General features: G+C 39.1%; 1 protein-coding gene across 6 annotated transcripts in view; it reads left to right on the top strand.

Moving 5' to 3' along the window:
• Positions 1-23,659, top strand: part of Rasef (RAS and EF-hand domain containing) — a 56,668-nt gene that overhangs the window by 23,749 nt on the left and 9,260 nt on the right. For 2 of the 6 annotated variants that reach the window (XM_013507551.1, XM_013507553.1), the window contains exons 3-10: positions 5,484-5,561; positions 7,931-8,046; positions 11,819-11,966; positions 12,214-12,354; positions 12,453-12,600; positions 13,948-14,029; positions 15,159-15,273; positions 19,154-19,273. In XM_013507551.1, coding sequence (XP_013363005.1) covers positions 5,484-5,561; positions 7,931-8,046; positions 11,819-11,966; positions 12,214-12,354; positions 12,453-12,600; positions 13,948-14,029; positions 15,159-15,273; positions 19,154-19,273 — 948 coding nt within the window. Of the gene's footprint in view, positions 1-5,483; positions 5,562-7,930; positions 8,047-11,818; positions 11,967-12,213; positions 12,355-12,452; positions 12,601-13,947; positions 14,030-15,158; positions 15,274-19,153; positions 19,274-22,480; positions 22,596-23,659 lie in introns of those variants that run through there. The other 4 variants (XM_013507554.1, XM_013507552.1, XM_013507556.1 and 1 more) reach the window with 4 other exon arrangements.

Genomic DNA, 23,659 nt, shown 5'->3' on the forward strand with positions numbered 1-23,659 from the left:
AAAAAAATAAAAAAAATAAATAAAAAATAAAATCAGTCTAGTGTATTTGTGTAGGTTTATTTCTGGGCTCCATTTTCTGTTCTATGGGTTAATTTGTCTGTCTTCATACCAATGTTAATATTTATTACTTTGCAGGAAGTCTCAAAATCAAGTGGTATTCATCTTCACTTTATTTTTCAAAGATTGTTTTCATCATTTTAAATTTTTAAATTTCCATTAAATTACCTTGTCATTTTCTAAAGAAAAAGAAAATAATTAACCAAAAACAGGTCTGCTGGGGGGTTGATTTTACTTCATTGCATGTATAGATCAATGTGGGGAGGAAGAATTTGCATCATTACAGTATTGAATATTCTATGCTCAGATTTGATTTATACCTCACTTTACTTAGGTCTCCCTTACTTTCAGCAATGTTGTATAATTTTCTTTTTTTTGTTTGTTTGTTTTTTTTCTGGCACTGGGAATCGAACTCACTACTTCGTGCTTGTCAGGCAGGCGCTGTACTGCTGAGCTAAATACCCAGCCCCCAATGTTGTATAATTTTCAATGTGCAGATATTACTCATCTTTTCTCAAATTTATTCCTACCATATCATTTTATGATGCTCCTGAAAATGTTATTTATTTGTGTATATTAGTTATTCAAGTAGTGTATATTAGTTGTTAAAATAATGGGTTTAATTTTGGCCTCTTGGTAGATACATATAATATATATATTGATCATTTCTACCTCACTATTACTCTTCCCTGAAAATTTTTTTAAAGTTTTAATTTCTAATTGTTCTGTATAAATATGTAGAAATATATTTGATTTTTTGTGTGTAGCTTTTTTATTCTGCAGCACTGTTTACATTGTTTATACTCAGCTTTTGGTGGATTTCTAGGTTGATAATGTAATCTCTTTAAGGCAGTTTCATTTTTTTTAATGTTGATGTTTTTATTTTTCTTGCCTTATTACGTTGGCAAGAAGAATAAAAATTATAAAAACAGTCATTAAGTCATGCAGTGTTAAGTATAGTGTTAACAATATGTTGTGCATAGATGCTCTGGACCATGTTGAGGAGGACCCTTTCTGTTACTTGTTCCCTAAGAATTATTTGGGAAAGGATGTTGGGAAAGGATGCTTTTTTTGTATGTACTGAAATAATCATATTTTTTTCTTCTTTAGAATATTAATGCAGTAAATTATACAGATTGGTTTTCGAATGTTAAAATGAGCTTCCACATGAGATAAACCTCAGTTAGTTGTGATGTATTATTATTCTTGTTTATTATTGGATTCATTCTGCTACATTTTAGTTATTGTATTTATATCTATAATTATAGGAGACTATAGTTTTCTTTTAATGTCTTTGATTTTAGTATCAGGCTAATGGTGGGTTTCATAAAATGACTTGAGAAGTGTTTCCTTCATTTCTATTTGCTGGAACTTTGTAAAGAGTTGATCTGCACCACCGCCATTTTTTACCTATATTACTGTAATAAACGAGTCTGAGTCCTGTCTGTGCTCTCTGCGTCTGTCTACCTACCTCTTGCGTGTTAGGAATGAAATAGACTGATGATAATGTCCTTTCTTGGGCTTTCAGTAAAATATTTTTAAATCCTAAAACATTTGAGTTTGTGGCCATGGATCCAGTGAAGAGACTTACATCCAAATTGGTATTAATGCCAGGAAGGCTACTTGAACAGATGCCTTATTGTGAGGCCTCATTGTTTCCATCCACCTGTAAAACGGGCAGCTCTTACCTCCGCACCTGTAAAGCTGGATGAATTTAAGATAGCTTCTTAAAAAGTTACCACTGGACAAATGTTGCTCTTTTGAATGGATTGTTCAATTTGCATGAATAATGTATATGGATTAAATAATTTTTGCAAAATATTTGGTTCACTTGGATTTTTAATTTATATAGATTATTTAACAGATATAGATTAATTTACTTGGATTATATAAATTCATTAAAAAAGCCCTACCTTTTTCCCCATTCAAATTGACTTCCCATCACTCTTCCATTTCCTTTTCATGTCATTTCTTGAAATTACCTTTTCCCTCTCTTGTCTTGCCTGTTAGAATGCAGGAGAGCATCACTTTATATTGTCCCCTCCTTTACCAAGTAGAAACTTCCAGAACCAGGGGACCCTGATCAGCAAAGAGCTATTAGTGAATATGAGTATGCTGAATTTCACTGGTTATTAATATAAAACTGAAGTTAAATAACTTGTTAAGAGAGAAAGGAAATTTAGAAATACTTTAGCATGGGGAGCTTCCTAATGGCAACCCTTTTTGCCACTTTCTGCTCTGGGGGAACCTAAAGAGACTCATTTGACTTAGACGTACATTGTGTGCTGCGTCATGAACTCTCGTCCAATAGCAGGCTAAATTTACTGCCAGGTCCCATCATCCTCCAGTGATGTCATGGCCATCTTAGTTTGTATAAGTATACTCTCTGATGCTCACAATGACAGAGTCACCAAGGACACATTTCTGAGACACTGTCTCTGTTGTTAAGTGAAATGTAACTATCAGGCTACAGAGAGGCACTTTGCATGGAGTTTGCAGCGATGCAATTTTGGATTCAGATGATGCATAAACTATAGGAAAAAGGTATATCCACTACATCTTACTTAGTCCTGAGGTATGAAGATTCAGACAAGCATCACAGTCCAAATTATGTAATATATTTTAATTAACTAATTAATTGCTGTGCCGTGGCTCCATCACAGTGTAATAGCCTTAGAGGTGTCACTTTAAGGTGTGTGTATGTAGACCGTAGAATCCTAGAGTTCCTCTGAACTTGTAGGTTTCATTTCCAGACCCATTGCACATCTGAAGCCTTCTATTCTCCTCCCTGTTTGGGAGAATTCAGGAAATCTTGGTTTGATGCAAAATGCTTCTTGCCCATAAGCTTTTAAATGCTGTTTAATAGCCCAAACCTATTTAAATCAACAAAGTCTGTTTTTGTTTTTTTTTTTCTTTTAGGAAAAACACAAAGCTGAAAAAGCCCTCTCCCATGTGAGATTTAAGTATGAAACAGAAGTAGGAGACCTACAGGTGACCATTAAGAAACTAAAAATGAAGTTATGTGGCAGTTAGACCTCTAGGAACAGTCTTAGGATCTCAGTGTGTTTAAGCAATTTAATTAAAAACATCTGGAAATATACTGGAGTGGCAAACAGAGTCAGATTTCAAAGTCAAATCTACTCCTTGAGAAGATACCCTGAGTTTCTCTTCTATTTCCAAGACCACCTTTCTCACAGAGCTCTTAAATACTTCTGATCTCTTGAACGCTTATTCATCAAACCCTACTTTGCTTTCCTCAGTCTTCACCAGCCCAGAGGGCATCTGCTCTTTGCCATAGAGACATGGCAGAATGTCCTTTGTCATGCATCTCTACATCCCTACCCTACCTTACTACAAGGTCTGGAGCAGTGAATATTTTTTAAATGAAATAAATACCACTTTTCTAAGTAGAAAGCTCCAGATTCAGGGCACCTGGATCAGCAAAAGCTGAGAAAGAACTTGTTGAAATACGAGCAGAGGAATGATTGGGTTTTGGCTTTGTCTGTTCAATTCTAATGAGCAGGGTCCATTGTACTCAGTAATGTACTGGTGGGGATTAGCAAGTGGCTCGGGAGGAGACCAGAAGAGCAGGAGAGGTGTGTGCAGCATTTACCAGATTCCATGGTATAGATACCCACGCCATTACTGACTTGCAGCTGCAAGTTGACAGAGTAGAACTGGGAAGAAATGTTTGAAGTAGACTCTTGCCTGCTGGAACAAGCTGGTCCAGCACAAGACTAGATTCACTGCTTGTATGTGGTTATTTCTGTAACCATGATGGAGAACAGCTGACATGAAACAGATCATTTAAAAAATGAGATGAAGTGAGAATTAACTATTTGCAGGCAATGACAGCTTAAAACTCTGGATGATTAAGAATTCTCCCCAGTAGTCTTCTTCAAAAATTATCATCCATGTGTACCTTACACCTAATTTTTGAAAGTCATTAGATCATCATACTGTGCTTTTATGGCAGAACTGAACTGACCAATCTCCTTTTGATGCTAAAGCCATAGATTCTTCTAGACTCCCTTCACTTACTTCCGTGGCTTCCCAGGTCTCTAGACTAAGAGAATGTGTGCAAGAAATGTGCCCTGACCCAGCTGCTGCCGCCGATGCCGTAGGCAGTGAGAGGGCACGGTCAGGAGTGCTGAGGCCTGAGTCTTTGTGAAGACAGTATCACTTGCTCCCTAGAACACCTGGCACAATTCATTTCATTCTTTGATCCTTCATTTCTCATTTGTAAAATGGGGTTAACAGTGAATTGTCCTGCTTAACTATAATAACTAATATTTTGTTGACTTTATAGTTAAATTCTTGTTTACAGTTTTAAGAAAATATAAATTTAAACTTTTCTGAAGAAGGTATACATATCCCTTTATATATATGGACCAAGTTCCAGGGAGGAAAATAACTTGTGCTTTCTCATTTATATTAGACTTCTTGCCCACATGACATGGTTCTTATGTGAAACAATAAGATGATTTATGAGATTACATTAAAGAAGATAATAAGATCATAGAAAAGTTTACAGTTGTTCTGATTGCCATTAATTCATATCATTGTTTCTGAATAACTCATTTTCCCCATAATTTTTCTTCTATGAAGTCAGAATGTATCTTAACATCAATGGCTTTTCTTATTCACGGTCAGCCACATGGGAGATGTGATGTAGTTCCACTGATACGACAAGATAAAGTCCAGAGATGAAACACTCAGATTTGATGACATGTGGGAAGCATTTTGATCAGTGTGAGGACATGCCATGTCCAGGGATTATAAGCTCCTCGCAGGAGGGACACTTCTGCTGTCCATGTTAGACACTCCTGAACTATTTTAGTCAGGTGATCCTAATGAGGTATCAGCAAGCAGAGCTCATGTATGCACTCATGTAATTGTGTATACATGGGTATCTGGCTTCATGTCATGCTTAGATTTTATTGATTTCAGTTATTTAATAAAGTACTTCTTTAATTTACCATGATGAAAACATAAGTGAATCTGATACCAACTCTGTTCTTAAAACTATGGTGGGGGAGGTAAGACACTCATAAGCAATTATAATGCAGGATAGAAAGTGTTAAGGGCAGAGACTATAAGAGAATATGTATGTCCAGATGTATATATGCATAATTAAAGCGAGGCTTAGGTTACTTTATAATTGAGTGGTTTCTAAAAAGGGCTTTTATGTTGTCTCCAAGAAAGTTCTTTAGACAATAAAATCTTTTTTTCAAATGTTTAAATTATTTTAAAGAGATTTTGAAATCCTTATGGATTTTATGTTGTTTAATGAGTTACAAAGTCTTAAAATGTAGAAAATTGGAACTGTCTAGATTTTTCATATTTATACTCAAGGCAATTCTTACACTTAACCAAAGCAGTTCAAAATGAGTTTGTTAATATACAACTTGTATTTGTTCTTTCAGCGTGAAGAAGAATTAAAGCCCATAAATCAAAAAGAAGATGTGACAGCATTAAAAGAACAAATTTATGATTTATCAGTGGTAAGAATTACGTTTCACTTTAAGAAATACATTTCCTGTTAGACAACAGAATCCTGATAGTTCATGCTGATAGTTCAGTATTCCAGGAAGAGAAGTTTAAAGAGAAACTGATACTATAGTCAGAACAAAGGTATTCTACGTGAGGCTTTTCCTCTCAGTAAATCGCATCCTATTGCGAATGATTTCATTGCAGTTTTTAATTTCAAGTAATAAAGACATGGTGCTTACACTTCACCTGGCATGGTTAGCCTGCTTTTCACCTTGCTGTCCTGCCTGCACATAGGCTGCCCTCTTTCTGACCCCTCTGTCTTCTGCTAACTTCATCTTTACTTTTACTCTTGCAGCTAATCTGATTGAAGTGTAACCATTACTAAGTTTTCTTAGTTTGGTTTTAGATTAACTTCAAAATATGAAATCAGTTAAAGTATATTTTCTTTATTACAAATTTAAAAATTTTCACTGCAGAGCCAGTAAGTGCGCTGGGGTTGCGTTTATTCCCTCCAGGTCTTACCCTTACCCTGCAGACAAGGTTCCCAGCTTCATGGTCAAACACGTCCCCTTTATGCACCACGAGTTCCAAATTGTGCCACGTCTTAGTTAGCTTCACATTTGGGCATGACTTTCATGTCTTTATTGATTTTTTTTTAAATCTCCTGGATGAGGTCTTGGTTACTTGTTATTAAAAGAAACCCTGCTAATCCTTTTGATATCTCTGAAACCTTCAGACTTCTTTTCAGTAATGGGGATTGAATTCATGGCCTTTGCTGTAAGCTGCATCCCAGTTTATTTGTTTTTATTTTGAGACAGGGTTTCTGCTAAATTCCTAAATTGCTCAGTCTGGGCTGGAACTTGCAGCCTCCTAACCCCACCTCCGGAATGCCGAGAGACTCCCTTTTCTAAGCTTCCGAGTGCATGGCATTTAATTCTTGCCCTGACCAGTATTAACTTTGGAGCTCATGAAAGTTCATTTTTTTAATTTATTTATTTTTTCCCCCCCGGTACTGGAAATTGAACTCACAACCTCGCACTTGCCAGGCAGGCTCTGTGCCGCTGAACTAAATCCCCAGCCCAGAAAACTCATTTTTTATTGAGCTGATAGTTTATTAATCTTGCTTCCTACCCACATGTCATACTGGGATTTCTTTTCATAGAGTCCTTCACTGGATTGCAATATTTTGCATGGTACCATTTTCTTCCTGGTGGAATTTCCTTATTTTACTATAGTACATCCTCAAGGAAATTCATCAGAAAGGGGAAACATTTTCTCCACTTTTCAGTGTTTGAGTATGTCTATCTTCTCCCTCACAATTTACTGAGTTTGTGTAGATCAGTGATATGAGCCCTTTAGAAATCAAGTAGTAAACTGCAACCCCAAGCCCTCTTATTTATGACAAGGGGCCAATATTGCAATTAAACTGAATTCGAAGTTTCAGCTTGTAAAAATAATTCACACATTAATATCTTTTGTCTTACAAGAAAAGCACAGTAACACATGTGCCATAGATTCACCACCACTCGTCTGGATAAATAAGCATTTCTGGTACTCCTCTGAGATTGATTTATTTAGTATCTCTGCTTTGCCCTGCCTCTGAAAGAGGACTGCAACTCTACAAGCTCAGGACCAGCGCAGGAACAGGGGTCTCTCTCTCTCACACACACACACACACACACACACTGCTCTCCATTGGACATCGCATTTCCATGCTGTTTCTGTCTCCCAGAAGTGTGTTTAAGTTGCATGACTACTCATGGGCCCCTCTTTCATTCCTTTTAGTGGTATTGATTCATTCCTTTGGTATTTGGTGTTGATGAACTTTCAGAAGGGAAAGAAAGCCTAATTCATGTCCTCAATATACTTTCTTGGACTAGAACCCTCCAAGAATGATTTACAAGAAACAAGATAGACATTTCCTAGCCACACTGGTTTATTTTTAAGCTCACAACTTAAAACGTTAGGTGATAACATTTACTGTAAAATGTGGCCAGTGTGCCCACCATTAAGGTACAGTGAATCTCGAGAAAGCTGGTCAGTAGTTTATAGCTCTCATGAAGTGAAGCAGGTGTCCCACTGTTGACTCAGTCTGCCGGTGACAACTTAAAGTACAAAATGGTAAATTACTATTGTAGACTGGTAATGAATGTCAAACACTAAAAAATTGAAGTGCAGCTCTGAAGATTAAGATTTCACAAGCAAATAACTTGTAAAAATTTCAAATTACTTTGGATAGATAATTAGTTCTTTGAACAGAAAGACTTGAGGAGTGGGGAAAGTTAGGAGTGATGTGTGTTACAGTTACACCACCCTTTGCTTCCTTTCTCCCATGAGCAAGAAACTGAATCTAATGCCCTGTACTCTTCCTTTTCATTAGGAAAATCAGAAGTTGAAGAATGAGCTTTTAGAAGCACAAACAAATATAGCCTTTCTTCGAAGCAAACTCAGTGCTCTAAAATGTGATTATGCTGACCATAGTCTGAATCCTAAAAGGTATGAAACTTTGCATTTTATTTTTTAGTTTGAGTGGAATATTTATTTAGGTGCTCATGGGAATGAAGCTTGCTGGTGCAATAATAAAGGGTTATTCCTCAGCATCGCTAACTAAACATTGTACCTTCAGTGTCAGATTTCCTCAGGGTTTTTTTTTGTTTGTTTGTTTGTTTTTTTCAGTGTTTGTGTATTTAATGTTTTTTAAAGTCACTATGCCTTACTGGCTTAATTATTATCTGCTTAGAAGAGTTCAGGGCTTAATAAGTGGCTGGATTAACTGGGAGCAGGAAGAATATAACTAAATTGTGAATTGTACATGATGTTACAGTGCTGTAGATGTAGGAATGTTGGCTTAAAACAAAAAAAGTGGAAGAGTAGATCTCTTAAGTAAGCTGGTTAATTTTTTGATAATTTCATTTTAGAGTATAGTGTTAATATTATAAAACCAAATACAGATATGTGCTTATACATAAGAAACGTATGCATGAGTATTTATGTAGGGAGAAAAATGATAACTGTTGAAGAAATTATAACCCTTGCAATTTGCACTTAAGGAAAATGTCAGTTTTTATTTGTTTGTAAACTTTGATCAGAACTGGTTTTTTATTGGAAAACAAACATGTATTAAGTATACTGTATACAGATAACTGAGCAAAATAAGGAGTACTGAATTTGTAGTATACAAAATAAAAAGGAAAGATATAGTCTGCTCTTTGAGAACTCAAAATTTTTATGAGAGGAAAACAACAAAAAGGATACAGAATTAAGGTAAGAGTTGAGCAACAGTAGAAAGAACTCCTCAGCAGGGTTAGAGTTGGGGTCTATTGCCACGTGATGACAGAAGTTTTCTTTCTGCTTAGTCTTGTTAAAGAAAAATGCAAGGTGGACATGGGCAGCAGGATGGGCTTGTGTTAGTCATGGATGAAAAGACTGTGGTAACAGCCACTTCAGTAGTGGAGCCTGGCAGCAGGGTCTGCAGGGCTCTATCAGCACTTGGCTGGTGTTTTCTCCTGCAATTTTACACCCAAATGGTCGAATTGCCAATCTTATTACGTGAAAGGGATGAGGGGTTTGAGACTCACCTCATTACAGTTGCCCTTCCCATTCAGCTCTCAGTATCCATCTCAAATAGAAATGTTCTCCAGACACAGAGACATCATTGAGATATAGTTTGACCACATTTAAGTGAAAAGGCTCCCAAGTTCTATGTACATTTTTATTAACATAGCTGAGGTTGCATTTATATCTTGAGTGTTTAATTCCTTTGTGTTAGGAAATAAAGAAGGTGATAGTTAAAAAACTACATTTATTGTTTTACTACAGGGTCTTCATCACCTTGATTGCTTTTATTAAAGAGTCTTCATCTCATTGATTGCTATAGAATGAACTGACATTTCTTTGAGCTTTTCCTTTCCCCTGATGTTCAATCATGAAATACATCATGGTTCTTGTCAAGTGAGGATGTTGTTCTTTTTGACTCCATCCTTACGTGTTCTTGAGGGTGATCTTTTTCCTTCCCAGGTCATCCTGCTGTTCCTATGTGAATAAGGGCCATGAATCACTGGCCCTGCATGATCCCATAAAGAGGATGATCTTTGTTATGGTTTGTGTCTAGATGTCCCCCCAAAAGCCTCATACAATCATGGAGTAGGCTTCCAAGAAGAGTATATGATTGACTCATGGTCCAATGCTGGGATTTTGGGTGTGAGTGCTACACCCACCCTAGGATGGGTAGCCACCATACCATATAAGGGAGGGAAAGAGAGGTTTCTTTGCTGCTGCTCCTCCCTTTTTGTTCTTGCTGCTTTTGCTGTTTTCTGCCGCCATGAACTGTTGTCCTCTGTCATGTGTCACTATGCCTTGGAGCCAACTGAGTATGGAATGAAACCTCCACAAACTGAGCTAAATAAATCTTTCCTTCCTGAATTTTGGGTGTCAGGTATTTTGTCCCAACAATGAGAAAGGTAATCAAGACAGAATTTGGTACCAGAGAAGTGGGGTCCTTGTTGTGACTGTACCTGACCATGTGATTCAGGAGCCTTTAGAAATGGATTGTGGGAAAAGGTTGGAAAGGTTCAGAAATGTAGCCTGAAAGAGTCGAGCTGTAACACGTTAGGTACTTCTGTACAGGAGATTCTGATCAGAACTGAGAAGACCAGAAAACTGGTAAAGACCAGGCTTGGGAGGTTTCTGCTTGAAAGAAGGACTGCATTGGGTGCTAGACTCCAGATGATATGTGTTATGGTTTGGCAGAAAGATTATCTGCATTTTGCTCATGTCTAGAGATATTGCCTGAGACTAAGATTAAGGGTGGTGGACTAATTAATCTGGCAGAAGAAATGTCAAAGCAGTTGAATGTTGAGGTGGTGGCATCACTATTGTTAGGGGCTTTTAGCCAGATTTATGTTGAGAATCAAGAGCAGAGCCTGGAAGAATGATTTAAAATGTTGAGTTTGGCCAGAAAGGAAGCTCCAGTAAAACTGTGGACTGCAAAGGTAGAGTAGAGGAGATTTCTATTGCTAAGAAGGAATAGGAGAATAGAAAAGATGGCCTGAGGCATAACAAGAAGCTGAAATACTTCACCCTTTCTTCTGAGGAGAAAGCTGCAGAGCACTATGTTCCAGAATGGCGGTGGCATAGATAATTTGTTCCTCAGAATCAGGTTCAGCGTACTCAGTGATCCAGGCACTCTACCCCTACAACCAACAGAGAAGAAAGCCCAGCTACTGCTCCAGCTGGCAGCAGACCCTGGCATCATCCACATAGTGCTGCTTTTAGGTGCATGAAGAATGCAAGAGTTCTGAGGTTAAGAAGACTTCTACCTAGATTGCAAAAGGCCTGGGTGGCCAGGCAGTGTGCCCCTGAGAGGGCAGTGTGTGAAACTGTAAATGAGAAGCAAGAGGTGCAGTGGAGAACTCAGAAGGTTGGAAAAGCCAGGAATGTGGATCATCTAAGGAAAGTTGCAAGGAGGGAGAAAAACAGGCCTAAGAGAGAAGCCATGGAAGCTACAACCACCAGAAGTGCCATAGAGGCGGAGCCACATGGAGATCACAATTTGCCATAAATTGCCTCAGATGTTGAATGTGGAACTATAGGACTTAATGTTTGCCCTGCTGGATTTTTGACTTGCTTTGGTCTCAATGCTTTGTATTTCTCTGTTTGTGTCTTTTGGAATGGTGATGTATCTCTTGTCCTATTCAATGTTGGAAGTGTGTAACTTTTCATTTGTGGATGGGCTCACAACTAAGAATTTACCTTAGATTTTGGAGGGGACTTGGGACTTGGACTTTTCAGCAATGCTGAAACTGTTAGGACTTTGACAACTCTTGGAGATGGACTAAAATGCCTTTTGCCTAAGTTTTTGGGGAGGGAGGGGCAGAATGTTAGGTTTTTTGTGTCTAGAAGTCTCCTCAAAGCCTCATGCAGTATGGGTCAGGCTTGTAGAGTATATGGTTGACTCATGGTCCAATGCTGGGATTATGGGTGTGAGTGCTACACCCACCCTAGGGTGGGTAGGCTGCATACCGTATAAGGGAGGGAAAGAGAGGTTTGTTTGCTGCTGCTCCTCCCTTTTTGCTCTTGGTGCTTTTGCTATTTTCTGCCACCATGTACTGTTACTCTGCCTTGTGCCACTCTGCCTTGGAACCAGCTGAGAATGGACTGAAACTTCCACAGACTGAGCTAAATAAACCTTTCCTTCCTTAATTTTGGGTGTCAGGTATTTTGTCCCAGCAATGAAAAAGGTAACCAAGACACCCTTTGACGTCCACAGCCTGCCTCAAAGCTGCTTCAGGAGCCACTTGTACTCCGTGAGAGAGTCCATCAAGTATGACTCACAAATGGAATTCAAGCACCAGAGGGAATTTCAAAGCTCGCATGGGGGGCAGGAGAGTTCTGGGGGCGACGCTTCTGACACAGATGTAAGTCCTGAAGCCACTAGCCTCAGAGGCCTACATTGCTTGAAGTCTTCCACATGTTTGATTTGTGACTCTCATGAGAAGCTGTTGTAGAGATCGTAAACATGAAGCTTCAGCAGTAGATTTGCTGTACAGGGCTTCTCTGCTCCATAACACCATTTACTGTAGATTCAGCTGCACAATTTTCTTCCCTTGGAGCCGTGAGTATATGTGTAATGAGATTCTGTGTTTAACTACGGCCTTTGTAAAGCAGGTTTTCCACCTGTGGGATGAAGAAACATCCGGTACCAAAGGTGCAGCTCCCATTGTGGACTGGCAACCCCCTAGGTGTGTCAGTGGAGGCAGCACTGTCACCTCCTCCAGGAAACTCATCCCTGCTCTCTCATCCCAGGTGGGCAGCTCTGGAAACACCTCTGCGCCTGAGTTCTGCTCAACTGGGCTGGAGGAACCAGGCACTGGCATGACCATCCTTTGTGGTTTTTCCCCCAGGAAGACAAGAAGAGTGAAAACCCCAAAGCTTCCAGGTCACAGAAGGTATACAAGATTGTGCTTGCTGGGGATGCTGCTGTGGGGAAGACCAGCTTCCTCATGAGACTTTGCAAGAATGAATTTCGAGGAGACATAAGTGCCACCGTAGGTATGGCTCTTCTTGCAGTTGATAATGGGAAAATGGCCCTCTTTGGTTTAAAGTTTTTCTCTAGAGACTATGCACACAGATAGACACATCTCTCAGTCTGTGTGTATTCATGTTAGTAGATGAATATGTGTGCCCTTGTGTGTAGAACAACTCTTTTCTATTTGGCAAACACCTAATGGTAGCACAGGAAAATAACAAAGGACAGATGTATTTGCTTAGCTGGTCAGACCAGCCAAAGTACCTCGAGATGCTAACATGTTAGGATCACTCCTTCAGCCTGTGTTTCCTGATTCCTACTCAGAGCCAGATACTGTTGTAGGTGTAAGAGTACAAGTGAAGAAAGCCCACTGAAGAAATCCCAGCCTATGAGGAGCTTATATCCCAATGGAAGGGCAGAGACAACTAGTTTGGAAAGAGGTGCAAGTTGACACATGGTTGCTATGGAACTCTGTCTGATAAGTTGTCTCTTGATGTTGATAATGTGACAATGCCAATGGTCAGTTTGTCATCAGGGTCAAAAACTATAGACAGTTCTTCCCCTCTTGTGTTCTCCTTCTTACAACAAAGCAATACAATAAATATCTTCATTTCCCAAATTTCTATATCAATTAGTAAAAAGAATTGAATGTGGGTAAATTATCACTCATTTTTCTTCATGTAAAGATTTCTTACTTTGATAATCAGAAGTTACAGCAGATTGATTGGCCTCTTCACAGTCATCAACTTTGTAAATTTATGGTTCTCTGATCAATGCCTCAAGATAACAAAGCTAAAAGTTCACTAAGTTCACTTCAATTTAATTCCTAAAAGACTGGAGCATTTGGTTTAGTTGCTAGAGACCATGACATTTTTTAAACGCACACATACATACATTATGTGTTTCACACGCATGCTTGTATACATATACATACAAACACATGTGCATACATGTGCACATTCACAATGTGTTAAGCATACACACGTACACACAATGTGCACATATATGCCTTCATATGTACACGTATATACACACACACACACACATTCTTATGTGCATACTCACATGCATATACACGCATGGAAATATGACTGATTTCATCTCTTCATCTGGGAAAACAGGACATAGGCTTCCCTTTCCATAGATTAAGTCCTTCCCCAAGTCTGCTGAGCTGCTCAGGATAGAGCTGTGTGCCTGTGTGGGCTCTGATTCATGCTTGGCATGTGAAAGTTACTCTCCACGAAGGCCGTGTTCATTCCTTTCTATTGAAACTTCAGCTTACTGACTTTTCTCTCATCTAAGATGGTTTGAAAGTAACGAGCTAATGGAATTGTTTATGTCATGTTCTCTGTTCTCGTATTCCTCTTCAGGTGTTGATTGTAAAATGAAAACCCTCATTGTAGATGGGGAAGAGACGGTTCTGCAACTCTGGGACACAGCAGGGCTGGAGAGGCAAGTGTTTTCATCATTCTTTGGATTCTGCTTGGGTTCACAAGGACGAGCCTTAGAGGATGCTTGGTGTTCTTCACACTCAAGAGCATTAATATGCTGAATAAGTGTACAGAATTATAATCTCATGAACGCTTACTTTTTTCCACATTTGCCCTTTTAAGTATGTATCCGTTGTGTGAGAAGAGGATCTGTAGGCTTCTTTGGAGCTGATTGGGTTGAAGAGGGTGCACTTTCCTGACAAGAGATTTTGGCGAGGAAACACCAGAAGCAGTGACGGTGTGAAGGGCTACTTCACTTTGCATTTGCAGATATTGGAGAAAGGAACCTGTCAGCTTCCCTTGGTTCAAGAGCAGATATACAAAGTAAACAGGAGAATCACATCTAGTGATGATACCTTTTCCTGCTAATTCCTTGAGGGACAGAATCTACTCACTTGTTCAGAAAGTAAATAGGGGTGCTTTCCTCTGTATCAGGCCCTATTGAGTATGCTGAGGTTCATTGGTGAATGAATAGACACAAATGCCTGCTTTCATAGCACTGATGGTGTTTAGCAGACTGGAAATTCAGCATTTTCAACATATCTGTGGTTGACTTGGCTCTAGTTAAAATGGCTATGAACAGTATCACAGTTGGTGTAGAGTGAGGACTTGTATCTGCTGAGTGTACTCCACCCCACTGAGACCCACCTGTGGGTGCAAAGCATCTGGCATGTGGTGGTGGCCTATGTTCTTCTATCCGTAGCACTGCTTGCTGCTCACTGTACAGTGACAGTCATCTTCCGCATCTCCTTCTATCCTCCTCTGAGCCCACATGTAGCTTCTGGTAACTTGTTAATGAGGCTGAAATATTTTATAATTATGCTTTCAATGTGCTTATTAGGTTTTTAGACCTTCTTAGAATTGTTTGATGGAGAAAGTGATTGGCTTTTCTAAATCACTCACCCATATTTTCATCCTATTCCCTTTAGTGGGTTGTTTGAGGCCCTAGTGATGGCTGTTTCATAGCAACATGCTGTCAGAGGCTTCTTAATTGGGGTTGAAATGCGATGAGGAAAAAGTGAGCATAAAGGAGGTGAAGAAGGAGGCAACACCCAGCTGGTAGAGTGACAACATTGCTGTTTTCTTCCCAGGTTTGGAATTATTTCGAAGTCTTACTTTAGAAAAGCAAGTGGCGTTCTGCTGCTGTACGATGTTACATGTGAGAGAAGCTTTCTTAATGTACGAGAATGGCTGACTATGATTGAGGTAAGGAGGCAGAATGAAGTACCAGAGGATGACCAGGGGGAGTTACGGCCTGTTGTGGAAAATGCTGTTTGTTGCTCTTTGTTGGCATGAACATGATGAGAAGCCAGCTGTGTGAGCTGTCAGGGAACAGTGTTTCTCGTGACATTTGGCAGACTCACTCTCTTCCGTGAGAGTTACACAAGCGCCCTTAAGCCAAGATCACAATGGAGGTTAACTTCTGGGAACGGAGTTTCTGTGTTCTTCTAGCTAAGATCAGGCCTCATGCAATGAAGTGAAAACGCAGGAAGTGTACGAGGTGGCGGCCTTGGCCAACAAGGAGGTGCTGTGGGGGGGGTGTGGTCAGATGTAGGGAGGGGCTTCCTCCAGCATGAGCAGCAGGGGCGGAGCAGCATCTGGAAGCCAGCATGTGCTGAGGCCCAGATTCCACACAGCTGTCTCCCCACCTGCTTCTGGCCATGATGCAAGATCTTCACACATCACAAGATCCCTCTGAAATGCCAGTTGGCATTTTGAACGTGTGGGTTGGTATCTGTGGTTGAGTAAGATGGTAGTTTATTGGATGCTTTCATGTAATTTGGCTTCATGGTAAACGGTTTTAAAATTAGAAAATGAGATGACTACATTTAATGGGCTGCAATAGTTATTAATCAGTACAAAAGTATAGTTCAAGGCGTGATGTGGCAGACCACCTTGAAAAGTAAACGAATGACTAATAGAACTTTTTAGATAGGTATATTTTTCATAATATTAAGCAGATATCAAATTGCTCTAGTGGCTAAACAGAACTAATTGCTCACTGATCTCAAATTAGCTTCTGGAATTAATGTTCTGTAACTGATGTAATAAGAGAAAGAACTGATTGCCATCAGCAGTAAGATTTCAACAGTGATACATAAATACATCCTTAATTTTACCAAAATATAGTCAAAATCTTCATAAATGCAAAGAAAATATATCACATTTTTAATATTTTTACTTCAAAGATTTTTCATGTTACATTCATCTCTCTAACATCTGAGAAAGGAAAATCCAAAACATATTTTTACTTACAAAGAGACACCCAAGGAACAGAAGGTATATGGCACTTGCCTATATTATTTGTTTAGGGGTTAGGGGTAGAATGATGGATGGAGTTGGACTTCCTGACTCACCCAGAGTGAGTAGCTTGTTACTGGAGGATACCTTTGATGAAAAGAAATTCCAGGGTACTGTTCCTATGTACCAGAGAGGTGTCTGCCCAAAAGAATGAAGAAAACTCAGAAAATCTTTTCACTGTTGAAGTTTTATCATTAGTCTTCTTTTTAAATCTTCAGATTATGCTCAAGAAAGACAGTGTCAGCCACTGTAAAATAGTTCTGACATCAAGTGGCCCACAGCCATTTATTGCTAAGCAACTGCACGTGGCCCATAACCCTGTCAGCCATTGGTCTCCATTTTTCATAGGATCTGGAGAAATAACAGTATTCAAGGTGAATTATTAAATTTGGTATGAGAAATAGACATTGTGGGGCATGGACTTTTGCTTCAGAAAGAACACATCCAGAGCAACTTCTCAGTGGCTCTTTCTAATTTGAGGCAATCCTGTAAGAACCATTTTCATGACCACCAGAAGCTGGGTACAAGAGAATGGTCCTGTCACTAAAATGGGCCAGAGGATTGAAAAGCAGTGAATGAGTCCTCTGAATTGATAGTTGGAATATTTCAATTGAAAACTACTCACTTATAAAATCTTGTAATAAAATTGGGGATAAAATCAAATTATGGCCATTTACTTACCTATCTTGAATAATTTGTTGATAGAATATTTAGGTAAAAGCTGAACAGAGGAACTTGAGATTTCTTTCTGACTTCTACACATGGAAAAACATCTGTGCATACCTGTAATCCCGACATGTAGGGAGACTGAAGCATGAGGATTGCAAGTTTGGGTTCCAACCAGACAACTTAGGGAGATCTTGTCTCAAACAAGTTTTTTAAAACAAGACCAGGGGATGTAGTTCAGTAGTTTATTGCCCCTGGGTTTCATCTCTAGGACTTCAAAAATAAAAAAGATATTTTGAGTTTCTACTCTAAGCATATACTCTTCTGGATGTTTGGGATTTATCTGTCACTGAAACAAAGTGTTTTGTTGTCCTGAAGCTTGTCTTCTAGAGAGGAAAACTGAAACCAAGGAACAAACATAAGACAGGACAAACATTAGAGAAGCAAAAGGAAAGCAGGTGCAGGGCACTGTGATAAGGAAATTTGTGTGCTTGGGCAGCTGCACCAAAGGCCACATTCAAGCCATGACTTAAAGGAGGTGTCAGGCTCCCCCTGTGTGACTTTAAGAAGCCATTCAGATGCTCAGCTTGGGGCTGGGGATTTAGCTCAGCAGCACAGCACCTGCCTGGCAAGTGCAAGGTCATGAGTTCGATTCCCAGTACCAGAAAAAAATGAAAAAGCAAAAAAAATAGATGCTCAGCTTCTGAGCTAGCACAAGTAAATATGTGATCAGTGATGTCACATGAGGTCCTGAGGAGATCACCCCAGAGCACAATTCCTGAGCACAGCAAGTTTTGGGGAAGGCTTTTCTCCCTTCTCTCCCTTTGTTTTCACTGCCTACTGAGGCCTTCAGTAAAAAGCACTGTCTGAAGATAAAGTAAGTCAAATATAATTTCCTTTTAAGGCTCATGTCTTGCTCCCGTATCAGGTATATCATCAAACTGAATGAGTACCCAGATATTTTTAGACAGACTAAGTTCCATGTGTAGATACCTGGTGGCTGCTTTCTTAATTGGGAAGGAGAAACTTGTTTTTTTGCATGGTCAGCTTATCTTCTTTTATCCTTATCATTGCCTGCCCAGGTGGAATGTGCTTTTTAACCCCTTCCATCTTATAGATGAGGAAATTGAGGCAGAAACAGGAAGAGACTGATTATACACCTCCAGGGAGGGCCAACTGGTAGGCATGATGGGATCCCAGCCTTCACTTTGCAGTCACACCTGAAGCACCATTAGCCCTGCCCTGGTGAATGCTGGGACAGCATGACATTTTGCATATGCTGATCTGGGAAAGTTAGCCTTGGAATCTATTACTATGAACAATTAGCAGTTGATTTTTTCCTTATGAGAAACTGTTTACCTTTAGGAATTTCAAATTTTGTTTTTGTGAGTATGGAACTTTGAAACTAGTCTCTTTCTGTGATAGCTGAAGAATTGCTCTGGTTTTCCACCTGGGTTAATGAAGTTGATTTGTAATCAGCATTGTTTGAAGTGAGACGTGTAGAAAATTTTGTGGCCACTCCAGCCAAATACGCTGTTGTGGTTATGTTTTTCAAGTTGCTGTTGGTTTGTAGTTCTCTGTGTGCTAGCGACAAGAAATTGGCAGATGCATATTTCCTTTGCTGTAAAGCTAATTACTCCAAGTTCCTTTCCCCCTTTTTATTAACCCAAGGATGGGACATTGTATAATAGCGAATCATGGAGTCAGTGGAACTGGGCTGTGACTCTTATGTGGTCTTAGGTAACCTTTCTGAATTTCAGTTTTCTCATCTGTAAATAGGAAAAAATATATGGCTGTGTATAGAAATATTTTTGGGTTTAAAGATAATATTTTTAATATAATATAATATAAATATGTATAATATTACAATTGGCAGTAAGACTTAGACAGTGGTAATAAATCCTCAGTTTGTGCTCCTAAAATAGGGCTTACATTGATGAAGAGTGCAAGGAAAGTGTGTTTACATTTACACACTTTTGCTTGCCAAACTTTGCATGCATCGTTTGACACACAAGTGCAACTGGACTAGTAGCTGCTGCTGCTGCTTTTGCCATCATCATTGTTGTCACTGTAATTTGTCCAATGTTTGGCCCATGCCTGATTTTTCTCTTCATGGTAGGATGCATCTACCCAGGTTGTTCCTATCATGTTGGTTGGAAACAAGTCTGATCTACGAGCCACTGCTGCTTCGGAGGGACAGAAATGCATGCCAAGCCATTTTGGAGAAAATCTGGCCAGGGTAAGAGCAAGGGGTCTGAGGTGGGAGAGGACAGAGGGGTTGAGTGGCTCTGGAATCAGCAGCCTGCCCTTTTAGCTTCCTGTGATGAAGAGGCTCTCTGGCTTCCCTCGCAGTGTTTCCTGAGACTGTCCTGCTCACACTGTAGAACACACAGTGCATGCCTCCTGCGTGGCATAAGTAAAGTGCAAGCGAGGAGTACCTCGGGAAGGAAAAGCAGTTGCATCATTTCCTGTACTGAGTGTCACTGACAAAAATGAGCTGAAGTCATCTTGCCGTCTTTGCCCTGCCCTGTCACACTGCCTTGGAACCCTCTTCTAGTCCTGGAACCTAGGTAGTAGGTTCTATTTTGAGAAGATGAGTTGGTTTCAGAGGGTTCCCATGCCAAGGGGCAGGAGATGATGCCCACCTGAGTGAAGGAAATTGGAAGCCTTCTTTTTTATATTCTTTTCAAGGATTTGTACTTAGTTGGAATTTGTACTTAGTTGGAGTAGTTATTGTTAGTTGGAATGCATTTTTGGTTATGCATTTGTATTGGAGATTAAGTTTATTCCTGTGCATTTGCTACTGTGGACTATACTTTTCTCCTATCACTGTCTGTGTGGTAGCATGCTCTGTGGCCCCCTCCTGCTTTGTCTTACCCATATAAGGAATTCAGATGCACCTCACTGTACCACTCAGATTTGATGTTGATATTAGTGTTTGGTGTCAGGACCAGGAAAAGACTCAGCAGCAAACATATCAGAGTTTTAAAATGAAGTTTCATGTTGCTGTCATTTTTTTTTCCACTTTTACTGTGTTAAATTGGAAAGTGTTTTAAATTTTAGAACTGCAAAACAAATGTGAAAACACTGAAACTTTGAAATGCAGGGAGATTCATTCAACATGTGCTTCGTTGTTTTCACCGTGTGACAAACACTTCATTACTTGCTGAGCAAAGACCATAGGAAAAAAGTGGCTGGACCTTGCCATTGCGTAGTTCACTGTCAGGGGAGACGGATACTTACTGAGGTGGTCTGTGTGACAGGCTGCTCCTCATGAGCCCCCCAGAGCTAGCAGTTCTTAGCCACCTGCCAGTTTCATTGCTGCTCAGAGTTTAGAAGGTTTGCTTACTCAGCATTAAGACTAATTTTGTCACTAAGGCATGAAACATGAATCTATCAGACCTGTGTTTATTCTTTAGAATATTTCTATTGAATTATTAATTCTAAGTTTGAGTTTTTTTATATTAACCAATGAGTACTTAACAGGAAAAATGTCACAAAAATAAAGTATTGAATTTTTAATATTTATTTTTTATAAAACACCAAAATTTTTTGGTGTAGGAAGTCTAAAAAAGAATAACACAAATAAATTCGTATAGGAATATCTTAGTTACTTTTCTCTTGTTGCGGGGACAAAATACCTGACACCCAAAGGTAAAAGAAGGAAAGGTTTATTTAGCTCACAGTTTATAGAAGTTTCCGTCCTTAGTGGGCTGGCTGCAAGGTAGGGTGGCACACAGCAGAGGGGCAACAGTTCATGGTGGCAAAAGACAGCAAAAGCAACAAGAGAGGAAGGAGGAGACAAGCCTCTTTCTGTTCCTTTTATCTCATCCAGGCTGCTAGGATTAGGGCAGTGCCAATCCAATCCGAGGACTGATCTAGCACTCACCCACCCTTAATCCTAGTACTGTTAATCCAGCCTTGAACCATGAATCAGTCACACACTGTATATTCAGCTATGTCTGAAAAATCCCATGTAAAAGTGCATGAGTCTTTGGGGGAACATCTAGATACAAACCATAACAATGAACTTCAATGAAAACACCAATAGCACTTTACAAGAAAAAATCTTTAGTTCAATTATCACAACTGAGGCAGTCTACATACGTGACAACAGCACATTCCATACACACATATCATTTACAGTGACAGCACATGTGTTTTGCTTTCCTGACTTTTTTTAGGACATACTTGACACCTCAGTGATCTTGCTGTTTTGTTAGAAGGTTCTTATTATATGATACAATGTTAGCAGGAACATAAAATATCAATAAAACAAAGTATTAAATTCTTAATATATATTGTGTATTTAGAATAAACATTCACATTTTCACATCAGCTCTTCCTGTTTCATCAAGAGCTACCTACTATATTGTATAACATGCACTTAGCAGGAAAGTAAGATATCAATAAAATACAATATCAAATATGTAATGACATTTAAAATAGACACCACATTTTTATATCAGCTGTTTACTTGCTTATAAAAGCTAAAAGTTAACATCAAAAATAAAAACCTATGTAAGCTACTATGTAAATACAAACCAAAGTTCACCATAGAAATAAGCTTTGCTTCAACTGTCGTACCCAAAGTAGTCTTCACAGGTACATCCAGCAGTACCAGTTTGGTTTTCTTTGCCATATATGAGGCCAATGTATTATCTTTCTGCAATCCAGAGTTTGTACTATACAATTTTCTGATTTGAAATTGCAATATTTCATTTGGAATTTCTGCTTTGTTCCTGGGTACAGTTCCTTCACTGGTCAACATGTGCTCTGTTAGCAAATGTATCATAAATTGGAAACTGGCAAACTAGTTGAATGTCACATTCTGATTAGTTTGGGAGATGAGAGCAATAAGTCTGTTCACATCATTTGTTTTATTACTATATGAATAAGGACCGGATGGCCGAGTTTCAGGATAAATGTCTAAATGAAAGCATAATAAGTCTTCACATCTACAAAGGCATAAATTTTTATGCCATATTTTGACCCACTGCTTTTGAACAAATCTTTTACATTCCTGTGATGACCATGAGGAATCCCTGCTAAGTACAGCAGACATATGAATGCTTTCAGTTAACTAGTCAGGCATCATAATAAATAAATTTTTGAATGTGGCTATTGATGCACACAGCACTTTTACTTGCATTTCAGCCTTTGTGTGTTTCATAGCATCTTATAGCATTTCATTTGTTACAATTTCTAATGTTGAATAGCAATGCTGTCATTCTATCCAATACCTTTCATCCCTGGTGAGACTTTCACTATATTTTTGGACATAATTCTAACAATGGATTGATCCATCTGATTGTGTGGCCATTTCACAACATTTTGACTAGTTAAATATGTACTCATATTGCTGTTTTCTTCACCATCTGAGTCAAGAAGGTTTGCATTGCCTGTATCTGTATCAGTCGATTCTTGCTCCATTTCACTGTCACAGGAACTTTGGCTCACATGGCTAATGTCAAAGTCATCGTCATCTTCATCATCATACACCCACACCACTCTTGTGTTATGAAAGCATGCATTTTACCATAATGGATCATCTTCATCATCCATGCGTGAGTAATCTGATGATTCACTTTTTCACTTTTGACCTCCTCCAAAACTTGTAAATCTAGTTTTTCAAGTGCCACTATATTAAATTGGGCTATTTGTGCCAGAAAAATGAAAAGAACACTTTTCTTTTTAACAAATCCTGGAGTGGTGTGGGTCTATTGGGCCCTCTCTGATGCTCAAGTAAACATATACAAAACAAGGTTACACAGAGCATAAGAAGGGTAAAAATCTTGTTTTGTCACTTTTGCACATGTGCACACTTATTTCCATTTGTCATATCAAGTGGGAAAACATATAGATTGCTTCCTGTATCCTTCAGGGAAAAGTACTGAGATATAGCCAGATACTGTTATGCTAAAGTACAAATTTACAGTAGAAAAGTAAGGCTTGGACCTGCTGGACTAATATAATTCATGGTTTTCACCCTCTTTAAGGCAGTCTCCAGTTCATCCTATAATGTCCTGGGTTTGAAAGCCCCAAAAATAACTAGATATGCTCATTTTTTGTTTTTTTTTTTTTTTTGTTGTTTTTCTGGTTTTTCTCCGGTACCAGGAACCGAACTCACGACCTTGCGCTTGCCAGAGCAGGCGCTTTTGCCGCTGAGCTAAATCCCCAGCCCCTAGATATGCTCATTTTTTGATGTATGTAGATATTCTGTGAATTTAGGGGCTCTTAGGTAAAGGCCTCATTGTGGAGTCTTTTCCCCTTGTCCCTGGTCTAGAGCAACCATGAAATCCTCCCTTGTCCCACAGAGGAATACTTAGCCCACACCCAACCACATAGCACACCCAATTCTGTTTTATTAAGTGAAAGTGTCTTTAGCTTGTTTGACAAAGACACACAAAAATAACCAGTGATTATATTTATGACAGGTGTTATACACAAAAGTATAGAGCACCGGGGAGTTTTAAGACCAGATATAGACTTTCAGGGTTAGAAATTAACGTCAAGAAAACGTTACCATAAAATCCAAAACTAAGTAGGAGACTAGTGAAGGGATTGGTGGAAGTAGAGGGTGGCGTAGGTAATCAAAGAGTAGGTACAAAAGTCCTAAAGTCAG

This window comes from Chinchilla lanigera, unplaced genomic scaffold (assembly GCF_000276665.1).
Source record: "Chinchilla lanigera isolate Chin_1 unplaced genomic scaffold, ChiLan1.0 scaffold00129, whole genome shotgun sequence".
Taxonomy (NCBI): domain Eukaryota; kingdom Metazoa; phylum Chordata; class Mammalia; order Rodentia; family Chinchillidae; genus Chinchilla; species Chinchilla lanigera.